The sequence below is a fragment of the Photinus pyralis genome, unplaced genomic scaffold (genome assembly GCF_008802855.1).
Source record: "Photinus pyralis isolate 1611_PpyrPB1 unplaced genomic scaffold, Ppyr1.3 Ppyr1.4_LG5, whole genome shotgun sequence".
NCBI classification, from domain to species: Eukaryota; Metazoa; Arthropoda; class Insecta; order Coleoptera; family Lampyridae; genus Photinus; species Photinus pyralis.
Window position 1 is genome coordinate 4,782,207 of NW_022170596.1, and position 12,532 is coordinate 4,794,738.

Consider the following 12,532-nt stretch of genomic DNA (forward strand, 5'->3'; position numbering starts at 1 on the left):
GGGGGTGGGGGGTTGTCACTCATAACGTCATTCTGGTTCCTCCTCGATATCCCCGAAACGGTTTTGCGCGATTTTCAATATCTTCCAATCTTCCATATCCAAAACCAAGATATTTCGGGCGAGCAAATGCTAAATTTTTCCTGCACATCGAATTATCTTTAAAACGACTAGTTTTTCGGATATTAACCATATAATAAAATGTCGTACAATTACACGTAAAACTAACAAAAAGCATTCAAATACATCGGGTTCCATTTTAAAAAATGTACCATAATCGAAAAATTTTATCTTCAAAGCATTAAGTTACTCTGTAACGACACTTATATTATTCGAGGGCAGTTGTTTCCCTAGGAGCCAAAGTGGTGGCAGAAGGCATGGCCGCGTTCCCGCCAACTATGACAGGCGTCCCATATTGTTTTGTTTTTGTTTTTAGTTGTTGTCAATTAATTAAGAATGCGTCGCCATAAATAATTATGTAAAAGTGTTTTCTTCGAAATAAATTATTATAACGTCGTTATTTTTAATATCAGCGTTATAACTCCGCGCAATAGTTGACTTACCGTGTACATTTTGTTACCCTTTTTTTATGCTCTTTCCATTGATGCATAGTAAAGATATGGTTTCCATTTGAAAATTTCGAATTTTCAACCAAAATCGATTGTCAACTTTGAACGCTTATTCAAATTATTTTCGAATCACATTTGAAAATCAGACCAATAACATTTGATAGCGTGGACTTTTAGTTGTCGATTCGTGAAAAAAACATTTCTCTAAGTTGTCAGACAACAGTGGATAATTTACTGAACCTCTGAAACCCTTGTCAAAAATGTTAAATAACTTCAAAAGCATGTCAGTTAGACATAGCATCATATTGACAAAGTCATACTAATTTTTTATGAGGAATTCGAAATTGCCATCAGAAAAGATAGTGCCATTTGAAATAAGAATGTTCTGGTATCGTTCTGATACAACCGGAAAAGTCGCCATCTTGAAAATATTTTAAATGATTCCTTTTCGATTATTCAAAAAAGATTCCAAACCGTTTCTGAGATAAATCCACCACCCTGTATATAAATTTTTCTTGTTCTTTTCGCCAACCTGGCTTTTATGGGAGAATCATATTTTTGTTTGTTTTAGATTAAATCGGGCCAACCAAACATATTCATTTCCTATACACCTATGTGAGGAAGTAATGCCATCGGCCATTTTCTACGCAACCGTAGTTCCCTTAGTAGTGTATGTTCTGGTAAAAAAAGGCATAGTTGAACCTTTCCATAAAGAACAGCAAGCGCAGAAGATCGAAAAAGAGAAACAAAAGAATCAAGTGCAGTTAATGGAGAAACGTAGAGAGGCGCAGGCGGCAGTAGACCTTATGACTGCAACTTACGCGCGCATTTGCACTGACGAGGAGTCTAAAAAAGGCCTTATAATTAATAAAGCGTTATACGGGAAAATATTAAACGGTAAGTTGATTATGTCCCATAATCAATACCAAAACTTTTTTTTTAGAAAAAAGTGAAAGCGAGGAAGTTATAAATGTTACTATTCCCTTGCAATGCTTAGTACGGGATAGTAAATTGGTTTTATACGAACAATCAAAGGTACGTTAAATATAGACTCTGACCATTTTACTTTAGAGAAGCACCAAATTGTAAATTGAGTGAAATTTTGTAGAGTCAACTACCTGGGTTCTTTGATCCTGCAGTTGGTGAAGATAAATTTCTGTATGTTTCGTATACTTATCGTAGTCAACCATATGAAGTTACAGCGGGCGATACAGAACTTTTACGATTACCAAAGTCGAGTAAGTCCCTTTTCTAACATGTTAAGGTGGATTTTATATCTTTCTTAATTTCAGGTCATCGGAATAGTGTAACATAGCTATAATATAACATCAAAGATTAGCCGTTAAATTTGTTGTAGATTTTTCATGAAGTTTGTGAAAAGTTTTTTTTTGTACAAAATGATTAAAAGTATTTCGACCAGACATTGCCCTTTGTTTTAAGTAGATATTGCTAATGCACCAATTCCTATATTTTTTATACTATTTAATTGGTCAAATGCAAATGCAAAATAAGATTTTTTTATACTATCATCACATAGGATAATCACACCTCCAAAACTGCCAATGTTCACTCAAGAGAATTTTAGTAATGGTCATCCAAGAGTAAAATGGATTAGCTCTCTTTCTTGCTACTGCACGTGCGTTAGGTTTCTTGACGTTGGGAAACATTTAAAGCGCTTATAACGCTATGACACTGATGACTGAACATCCAATTTATTGTGGACACCTTAAGTGTGGGTGTGGTTAAGTGGGTAGTTAAAACCATATATATAAGAAAACATCTGTGAAAATGGAAAATCGGAGTGCAGAATTTAAAAATTTAAAAAGAAAAAACGAAGACGATGGTAGATGGCGTCACTGTATAAAAGCACGCTCTGTTTTTTTTCTCTATCGAATGACATAAAAATCCAATATGTCGTCCATAAGAAGTAGGAAACTCTCAAGCATATCTTTTTTAATAAACATTTCACAAAAAAGTAGTGTATATTAAAGTTGTGTAGAATTTTATGGTCTACAATTTCTGATAACAATATTTTTTTCTAAAGTGAACCATTAAAAAGATAATATTGAAAACTAAGAAACCAACCAAATTTCAGGGGTTTTGGGGGTGGTACGGGAGAAGCACAAGGGGTGGGAGGTCGAAAACTTAGATCTTAACCTCCAAATGACTGTCTATGACATGCAAAAGAAATTGGAACTACATACTTCTCATTTTGCAAGTTAAAACCCTCTATTCCCTGGACTATATAATTCTGTTTATGAATTATGATTATAAGTATGCGTGCGAGTTTGCCGGTGGTTGCTCTGTTATTTTTTGTTATGTCATGATTTGTCTTTTGATCGGTTACTGTCAGTACTCATGGTGGAGAGCCTGGCGTTCGGTTTTTTTATAACCCGGCACTTTATAACTAGTCGATTGGACTAGAGATGTGTGAGTGAGAGTTGGGCCTCCCGCTTAGTCGTACATGAGGGCGCTGGCTAAACCCGGCCTCACTTGCGCAGGGATCTCTTAAAAATGCGCGGCGTGTTCTCGTTGTGCCCTTTTGTTTTTTTGTACCAATTGGGGTATCCTTCCTTTGTAAAATGCTCTTCTGAGAGGCCAACTCCTAGCGTTTTACATACAATGCTGATATGACACAACCAGAGCAACAACGCTACTACTCGGTGTGGGATTTGGACTGGCCATCCAATATCCAAACTTATTATGTGAATTTATTGTAATGTTTTAATGATTGTTTTTTATGTTATGTGTGTCAGATGTTAGTTCTTTGGAATCCCAGTGGAGTCTGTGATTCGACATTATACCTATTGATTTACTTGACAACCATCATAACATGCATTTATGTCATTACAGACAACTAATTTTGCTATAAAGTTTAATGGTCACTTATTTTTTTCCCATCCTATTGTTATATTTGTCCTCAGTGAACTATTATCTGTTCACCGAACAGATGCAGTTAAGCTCCTCCCAAAAAATTGCCGGCAAATTTAAATGAACATTTTTAATTGGCCGAATTTTCAAAACCTGTTACACACGCAACTATTTGCTTCCAATTATAATTGCCGTATCTGAATTGACATCCGTAACGTCAAAACTGTCATTGCGTTTTGTATTTGTCTTGCCTCAACTTGCCCTTAATTTCATTAAAGCGGATTCACATGAATACGAAATCCGACGATACGGTCATCCGAAATGCTTATGATTGGTCAATAGTTTGAAATGTCAAGCACATTTCAAATTATTGACCAATCATAAGTATTTCGGATGACCGTATCGTCGGATTTCGTATTCATGTGAATCCAGCTTTATACGAACAAAATACCTTTTGAACTTAATAAACAATTTTGAAACTATGCATTGCTGTGTGTTGAAAGGTCAATATTCAAAACATAACACTTTATAACTTAGTCATACAATGTGACATGCCATTTTAAATTTCGTGATTTTTATAATTTTTGTGACTGTGAAACGGGTCTGATATTACATTGGCCAAAACTTATTGGGAGTGGCTTAACTGCATCTGTTGAGTGAACAGATTATACAAATTCTAAAGGTTGATTCTCACTATACATAACGTTTCCATACCATATCCTTTCCATAACCATTCCGAAAATTATTATACCTATGAAATTGACCTTTAAGTGATATGTGCGTAAGACATTTAGCCGCGCGCTAATACACATTCTCCTTTCCGTTCACATATGGAAGGCGAATGTGTATTAGCGCGTGAGTGAATGTCTTACGCTCATATCACTTAAAGGTCAATTTCGTAGCCTATAATAATTTACAGAATGGTTATGGAATGGATATGGTATGGAAACGTTATGTATAGTGAGAATCAGCCTTTATTTGGATATCCGGTACATTATCACCACAGTAGTGTTATTGAGCCACGGTTCATGGCTTATGTTGTCTGTTTTCCTGTGAGGTTATGTCGGGTGTTATGTTTGTAATTTTTGTCTAAAAATTTCACAATTTCCCACAGTGAAAACTCTTGCCAGGGTCCGTGATGGCATCCGGATCGGATTCCGATATTGAATCACAACGAAGTTTGAGCCCATCAGTCCAAGGACCAGCTCCAACTCCTGGCTATGGACTTGATAGGTCCCCTTCTAATTCACCCACCACGTTTAGAAATAGATCGCCTTCCACTGCTCGGAGTCGAAGTGGTTCGCGTTCTGGAGGCTCACAACGTTCGAATTCGGTAGCATCAGAACATTCAAACAAATCGCGTTCTCAAAGTCCGGCTTCCAATAAATCGCAAAGATCACAAAGTGCTGGTTCAGCAACCTCAAATAGATCTGGCGCCTCTAACCGATCTAGAAGTGGTAGTCGCTCTGCATCACCTGGCTCTAACAAATCTCGTTCTCGATCTGGTTCTCGTGTGTCGAACAGATCAGGCTCACGCGCCTCAAATCGTTCGGGTTCTCAGGCGTCAAATCACTCCGGGTCTCGTGCAACAAGTCGGTCTGGTTCTCGAGCGTCTAACCGTTCAGGATCTCGAGCATCTAACCGTTCGGGTTCACAAGCATCCAACCGATCAGGCTCACACGCATCTAATCGCTCGCAATCACGAGCTTCTAGCCGTTCGGGTTCGCGCAATTCAAAGACGTCCAATAGATCCCGTTCACAAGAGTCTCACCGTTCGAGGTCCAGCTCAAGAAATTCAAAAGCGTCAAATAGGTCAGGTTCTGGTTCTCAAAGGTCTAGGTCTGGCTCGAAGGAATCTAATAGATCAAGAAGTGCTGAATCAAATAGATCAAAATCGAGGTGAGTTGTAGACATGTCTTTTTTCGATACCAAAGTTTGGTTTTAGGTCCAGGTCACATTCACGTGGCTCCAAATCTCCTTCTCAGAATCGGAACGCATCTCAAGATAATAGTAGATCCAATAGTCCCAATTTGGAAATTGATGGGGGAAGTCCAGGTAGCGATGTGGTGAGTAAACGAAAGCGATCCACTTCGCAGGAAGGTGAAGCAAAAAAGAAGCATAGACTTATCGACTCTGAAAGTGAAAATGAAGGTATTGTATACGAAGGTGGAATTCTTTGTGTTTATCCATTTTGTAGAACAACAAGAACCAAGCGCGGCCGCTTTGTTTGGGGACGCCGATGATATAAGTAGTGAAGAAGAAAGGGATAAAGGTGAAGATGTGGAACGGGGTAGTGAAGGTGGTAGAAGTGATGCTGATGCACGAGAAAGACTCTCTGATGTTGATGAAAATGAACGAAGACCACTGATTGAAGAAGTAAGTCATAGCTTAGTTTGTTTAGTTGCAATTAATTGTTTTAGGAGGAAGAGAAGGAGCCCGAACCTGAACCTGTTCCGGAAACAAGGATTGATGTTGAAATTCCGAAAATTAGTTGTGACCTTGGTAGAGATATTCATTTTGTAAAGTTGCCCAATTTCCTTTCTGTCGAGACGCGTCCTTTCGATCAAGAAACCTACGAGGATGAAATTGATGAGGAAGAAACATTGGACGAAGAGGGGCGTGCACGGTATGTTTGCCCAGTAGATATAGGTAGTTTTAATAGTTCATACAAGACACAACGTATGCAAGTGTAAGCAGTGTTGCCAAGTAGTAAATGACAAATCTGAGAATGGCCGCCTGGAAGTCACTAGGTGGATGGATTGGTGATTTTTTTTCTCCAAAATCTAGTGATTTTCACAACAAAACCACCAATTTTATTATTAAATAAGTATGCAACAACATTTGACAAATTCCCTAAATTCACATCATTAGTGTTTAGGGGAATTTTTCGAAAGAAAAAAATGTCCCTTATGTGACGGCTTTGTGCGTCCGTCCGTTCCTCGTATAGCTCGAGAACGAAAAGAGACAGTGATGTCAAACCTTTACCAATCGATTTCTACAAGTTCAAGGATCAGTGCTATTGAATATGAGCCAAATTAAAAGTCGCGTTTCCGAAAGCTGCCAAAAAATTCCCCTACTGAAAATCAATCGTATGCGATTCTTCGTATCCTGTTTCTTTCATAACATAATAGGACTACTTACCTACTACAGGAAATAGGACTTTTTAAATAAATGAATACACATTTTTATTGAAAAAACGTGAACATTTCCAAAATTCACACTTTTATATATATAGCATTGCTGTTGTTCTTGAAATCACCAGATAGTCTCCACATGATGTTGAAAATCACTAGGTTTTATGCCTGAATCGTGATGAAAAAGTCCGAAATTAATCTTGAAATTCACCAGATCTAGTGACAAAATCACCAAATTGGCAACACTGAGTGGAAGTAACTTTAGGAGTCGTCCATTAATCACGTGAATCATGAAGGGGGGGAGGGGTTAGAAAAAATCATTAAATATCACAATGGAAGTGAGGGAGTGTAGTGAGATATATATCACGTGTATTTATTAACGAGCCCTACCGAGTTTATAATTTTGCGGTGTCTGTCCGTCTGTTAGCACGATTTCTCGATAACGAATGGACCGATTACGATAAAATTTAGTAGGTGGATTCTTTATCAAATTTGTAGATCGGAGTTTGTGAATTGGCAATGTAGCACAAAAAATAAAGAAGGCCCTTTTGACATCTCCGTGAGTTATGAACCGAATGAAATTGCATAGCTTTAGCCATATAAAACACATCTCGACCATTTATAAACCGAATTGCAAATTTTTTATTTATTAAGGTATTTAAATGAAATTTGATACATAGCCACTTGGAATAAAAGCAAATGTAGCGCCATTTTCCAAATTTGGTTTTGTGTAGGATGTGCAGTGCCAACTTTCTTATTTATGGAAGCAATTAAATGAAATTTCATACATACTTTAAATCAAAGCAAAACTAATCAGGTTTAAAATTTCGTTTTGCAAATGGCATAGCCATACCCAGGAGCTCGTTTTCTATATTTGTTTAGTTTATTTTTTTACAAGAACGCGCGTCGTTGATCTTCAACAAAGTATGGTACCACCAGTTGATGTTTTTATTTTATTTTATTATACCTCTCTTGTTTTGGGCCCTCAACAGGCATGCGCCCAATTACAGAGTGACCCGCATAATGCTATTTAGAGGTGCCTCTGCAGAAGGTCTTAAGATGGTCTATACTACTCCGGTATTTACCTTACGAATTAGGAAAACTGCAGGAAAACCTAATTCGGAGTAGCTGGTAGAATGCTCGGAACTGGCCTAAGGTAATTTCCATCTCCGCCACAGATGAAAAATTCACCTCAACCCAGGTTCGAACACCCGACCTTCGGATTTATAACCCAATGCTCTTACCACTGAGCCATAAATCCGATGTTGATTAAATATGTTCACATACTATGTACAATTATATGTTTCTTACATGATCACATTTACACTTTACTATTTTTATGCCAGTCAAAAACGACCTCCAACCCTAATGTCTGTCTGGACATTTTTATCACGGTCCTTAATTTTCCAGAATTAGATCAGATTGTAGGTACCTACTTACCTCTGTATTTAAAAATAATGTGCTGAAAGCTTTTAAGATACTTTATGTTGGCATCTGCACCTATAGCAATGTTGGATCACCCTGTATGATGTATGTGAATTTCAATTATTTTTAATGTTTAATGTGGTCACAAGCTTGATCATACTATTTGAATCTGAATTCAATATTGAGTTTTTTTGTTTAGATTTATTTAATAATGCTTAATGTTGTTTATTTAATCACGTATTTTTATTTTATTTTATTGTTCAGTTAGAAAAATAAGGGACATTTGGAAATATTTGAATGTAGAAATTTATCTCGTTATCTCCGGTCATTGTGATAAGAAGTTCGTTAAGGCTGCGCAGGGGAGCTTAAAGACCCTCTACCTTTTTTTTTCTTAGGAAATGAAGTAGCTCCGTTTTTGTCGGGTTGATGGATAAGGAGTTCCCTACACCATTTTTCGGTTACTCACTAGAGCTGATTGCATCAGACTGCGTAGAGTAGCTTCGAATTTGCCGATTGATAGTAGAGATATATCATCCGCATACCCCAGCGTATAGTACCCCTGTCATTGAGGCGATAGAAGAGGCTGTTTACAGTTAAGTTCTACAGAAGTGGGACGCACCCCACTTCGCCACATCCACCATCTGAGTAGCAACCGCCCAGTAATTCTCCATGAAATTAAAGAAGGTTGCCTCTGACTAGTTGGGGATATGGCGCTGTGATGGCTCTGGAAAAGTGCGCATCTCTCAATGTCTCGGCTGTTTTGGAGAGGTTGTCTGTGTAGGAACCATCCTTTCCTCTGAGGCGAGCTGGGTTATAATATTAGAATTTTATTTATGCGGAATGCTGAGGAGGTGGATTTTATAGAGCTGCAAAAACTCTTCCATGCTTCTCTTTGACACCTCATAATATAGCCTTAGGTTTACTTTATGGGCTTTCCAGTCGGCTGTAGCTTTGTTCTCCTTTGCCTCAATATCCACAAACTCTACCCACTTCGTAATTAGCCCAGGAGAGTTTCTGACGCTGGAGCACTGACCACAGGTTGCCTTGGCAAACTTGCAGTTGCTCCTGTAGCAGCTACTACTCCCACCTCTGCTTCGGCAGAGTTACTAACCCTCACCTTAAGAGAGAAAAACCCATAACTGAGTCCCACCCCCACCCACGGCGATTAGGTTACACTGGTCCTTTTCCTATGTGCCGAAAATTACCAACCTTCCTTGAGGTTGATCTTTCACAGCTATGTGGAGGAGGTACCAGCTGCCTACCTTTTCCCAGGAGTTCTGCCCTTCCAGTCGCCGCCTCACAACCACAGCCAGGTCGTCAGGTTCCCCCACGCCCAAATGGAAGCTTTACGGGGTCTAGAAAGACGGTCTTCCTTCACTAGTTATCGACTGTATAGCAATAGTGTTACCGGAAATTTGAACTCTAAATTGTTGTAACCAGAGCTAGTTCTTTTTCAAGCTTGCCATTACCACTGAGATGCAAAACCCCAAAATTGCAAAAACTCTAAAACTACAACCCAAAAACTCAACTCACAAACCCAAAAATTGAAAAAACTCAAATACTGAAAAACCGGAAAACTCAAACTGAAAAACTTAAAAACTGAAAACTCAAAAACCAAAAAACTAAAGCTCAAAAACTCTGTTGAGAGTCGATCCCTGGTATGAAATCTCGTTCATAACCCGTTCATCCATTTCACAGTAAAATAACCACTTGTTATCAGCAGGTGAAAGATATGTTAGGGGCATCGTACCACGTAGGGTAGGTTAATGAAATCCAAGGTTACAACTTGTACGTTGAACCAGTTGCGTATGTAATGTGACATATCCGAAATTTAAACTGGTACGTACAATTAAAAAACACCTAAAAGAAAGCAAAGATAACCCTATTCGTTGATGTCATAAAATGTAAATACCCCTTAAATGAGGGGGCTAATTGTAGATGAAGCAGCAATTGTCGATAGAGAAATTGTAGTACACAAATATCACCCGAACGATAAGAAACAAAAAACGCAATTATATCTTCGCTATTGGAGTTATATAGGTGAATCCGTATTAATTACTGCGGAATCCCCAATTAAGAATCCAATCGCCAGATATTACTCTTTATTGATGATGGTAATTAAAATTTCATGCGTTTTACAAAATTCATCCGTTTGATTAAACGAAGTGTAACTCGATATGGTTCTCGACAGAAAGAAACTTAAAATCTACACGCATTACGTGGTACAATTGCGTTGGTCAAATTCCAACAATAGAGGGAGACATCTCTCAAAAGGATCTTTCAACAAGTAAATATACCGTGATCAATTGTAATGGAAAAAATAAATCGTGACAACTTAAAAAACCAAAAACTGAAAAGCCCAAAAACTGGAAAACTCAAAAAAACTGAAAAATCGGAAAACTCAACACCCAAAGATTAAAAAAATTAAAAAATCAAAAATACTGAAACCCAAAAAACTCGAAAACTTGCTAAAAAACACAAAAACTTAAAAACCCACACATAAAAACTAAAAAAACCCGAACACAAAAACTCAAAAATTATATCCCAAAAACTGAAAAAATTCAAAACCATACTAAAAAAAAACAAAAAAAGTCACAAACAAAAAACTCAAAATTCAAGAACTCGAAAAACTCAAAATCTCTCTTTGCTCTCCTTAAGTCGTTTACACGGTGAGTGAACTACGATATGTAAACGTAATAAAAAACTATAGTGTGTGGTCTTCATTTTAACCAGGAAAAAATCCAAACATTGATCGCCGTAAAAAACAATATATTCAAATTTCTATTCCAAAAGTGTTCTAATGCTGTCATAGAGATTTAACTTTGCCTCATTTTAAGCAACATCATAGCTCCAAAGATAAGCAAGATACCATGCTATTTGTTTCGAAGGGGTAGTATTCTTTGGGTTATAGTTGAGTCTTGAATGTTTCTACTGTATGACATACTGTATGTTATACAGGGTGACCCAAATCAGATGAGGTTACATGAATAAGTTTGTTATTATTAAAGTTAGAGATTTGGTTAAATGGACAAAGTTCTGGAGATTTGTGTGCTACTTAAGGGCCTGTGGTAAAATTCCAACAAAATATATTAATAAATAAGAAAGTTGCATGCGCACATCTGATTTTTATTGGTTCGGATGTGTTTACCTTTTATTAAAAACGTCTATAGTTAAAATTTCAATAAATGTATCTATAAGTGAGGAAATAGACTTGGCACGAACCAACTGTGGTTAGAATTAAAAAAAGATTTTTTCTTGGATTAGGTTTCTGAGCTACCAAATGCAAAAAGAACTAACTAAATATATTGAAAACTGTCAGAGTGGTTAAGGCCTCGGACGGACGGAGAGAGAAAGTGGTTGCAATAACGCATCCAACATCGTCGGGGAATGCACAAGGAACTAAAAAGTGCTGATTTAAAAAAAAACAATTAACTTTAATTTTACAAGTTAGTTGGATTCTCCAAAATATCAACTACTTCTATCACTGTAGTTAGCTTACAGACTTGCCAGCGTTGCCGCACTAGTATCTCTTATTTCTAGCCGATTTGGGGCGTATGGTTGTTACCATGTGTGGTCTACTATGAGGTCTTTTAAAATCTTTGTTCGCACGTGACATAACAAACGTTTGTGTAGTGTTTCCATACCTTTTAACCCAACCTCAGCTCCATTTCGATTGTTGTGTTAATCTCACAGACTGTTTGGTGTTTTACAGACTGAAATTAAAGGTAGAAAACACAATAAGATGGCGCGAAGATGTAGATAAGGAAGGCAACACATTCAAAGAATCCAACGCACGATTCGTACGGTGGTCGGATGGTTCTCTCTCTCTACATTTGGGTTCCGAAATCTTTGACGTTTACAAACAGCCATTACAGGTACAGTTTATGTTTTGCTCTTACGTTTTATTTTTGTATAACATGCAGGGAGACCATAATCACCTGTTCATACGTCAAGGTACCGGTCTACAGGGTCAAGCAGTATTCCGTACAAAACTAAGCTTCCGACCGCATTCAACCGAAAGTTTTACTCACAGGAAAATGACTTTATCTCTGGCAGATCGTTCGCAGAAAGTTTCTGGTATTAAAATTCTATCGCAAGTGGGAGTTGATCCGGATCAAGATAGGAAAACACTGCTCAAGGTAAAGCATTTTAGTAATTATTAGCTTATGTCGGTATATCTTATTAGAAAGAGGAAGAGAAATTGAGACAAACTGTTAGAATTACAAAAACCCGCAAACGAGGCGAGGGGGGTACAAGGTCTCACGCAAGAGAAACGTTTCGAGAGGAAGACGGTAGTGATGAAGAGGGCGTCATTTCCCTTAATGCTATTAAAAATAAGTACAAATCTGGCGCGGCGGTTGCACAAACTCGAGGTAAATTGGTGTAACTAATCGGATTGTCATTTTTACTGCTTTCATTTTAGGTGGCGGTATTTATTCATCTGACGAGGAGGGTTCCGATTTTGAAGCGAGAAGAAGTCGAAAGTTGGATAAGGCGAAAGCATTGAAAGATTCAGATTCAAGTGAAAGTGAATAA

General features: G+C 37.6%; 2 protein-coding genes across 3 annotated transcripts; both read left to right on the plus strand.

Annotated features, from left to right (window-relative positions):
* Positions 1-1,139: 1,139 nt before the first annotated feature.
* LOC116171990 (dnaJ homolog subfamily C member 11-like) lies at positions 1,140-1,987 on the plus strand. Its single transcript, XM_031489070.1, has 4 exons — positions 1,140-1,463; positions 1,510-1,601; positions 1,675-1,804; positions 1,859-1,987. Exons 1-4 carry the CDS (start codon positions 1,193-1,195, stop codon positions 1,879-1,881), a joined length of 516 nt encoding a protein of 171 aa, XP_031344930.1. The 5' UTR covers positions 1,140-1,192; the 3' UTR covers positions 1,882-1,987.
* A 2,374-nt stretch (positions 1,988-4,361) lies between these two features.
* LOC116171513 (another transcription unit protein-like) lies at positions 4,362-12,532 on the plus strand. Of its 2 annotated transcripts, XM_031488387.1 has the most exons (9): positions 4,362-4,494; positions 4,552-5,336; positions 5,383-5,588; positions 5,635-5,813; positions 5,858-6,063; positions 11,709-11,871; positions 11,920-12,135; positions 12,183-12,369; positions 12,420-12,532. In XM_031488387.1, the coding sequence occupies exons 2-9, from the start codon at positions 4,576-4,578 to the stop codon at positions 12,530-12,532; spliced, it is 2,031 nt and encodes a 676-aa protein (XP_031344247.1). In that variant the 5' UTR covers positions 4,362-4,494; positions 4,552-4,575. The 2 variants fall into 2 exon arrangements, with proteins under 2 accessions (XP_031344247.1, XP_031344246.1); XM_031488386.1 differs by having other exon boundaries at positions 4,403-5,336.

Excerpts from the sequence above, each read along its gene's own strand:
- LOC116171990 (XM_031489070.1), top strand. The coding sequence starts at position 1,193 with ATGCCATCGGCCATTTTCTACGCAACCGTAGTTCCCTTAGTAGTGTAT. Across the intron at positions 1,602-1,674 it reads TTTTATACGAACAATCAAAG|AGTCAACTACCTGGGTTCTT; the intron begins GTACGTTAAATA and ends GAAATTTTGTAG. Across the intron at positions 1,805-1,858 it reads TTTACGATTACCAAAGTCGA|GTCATCGGAATAGTGTAACA; the intron begins GTAAGTCCCTTT and ends TCTTAATTTCAG.
- LOC116171513 (XM_031488387.1), top strand. The coding sequence starts at position 4,576 with ATGGCATCCGGATCGGATTCCGATATTGAATCACAACGAAGTTTGAGC. Across the intron at positions 5,589-5,634 it reads CTCTGAAAGTGAAAATGAAG|AACAACAAGAACCAAGCGCG; the intron begins GTATTGTATACG and ends TCCATTTTGTAG. Across the intron at positions 5,814-5,857 it reads GAAGACCACTGATTGAAGAA|GAGGAAGAGAAGGAGCCCGA; the intron begins GTAAGTCATAGC and ends TAATTGTTTTAG.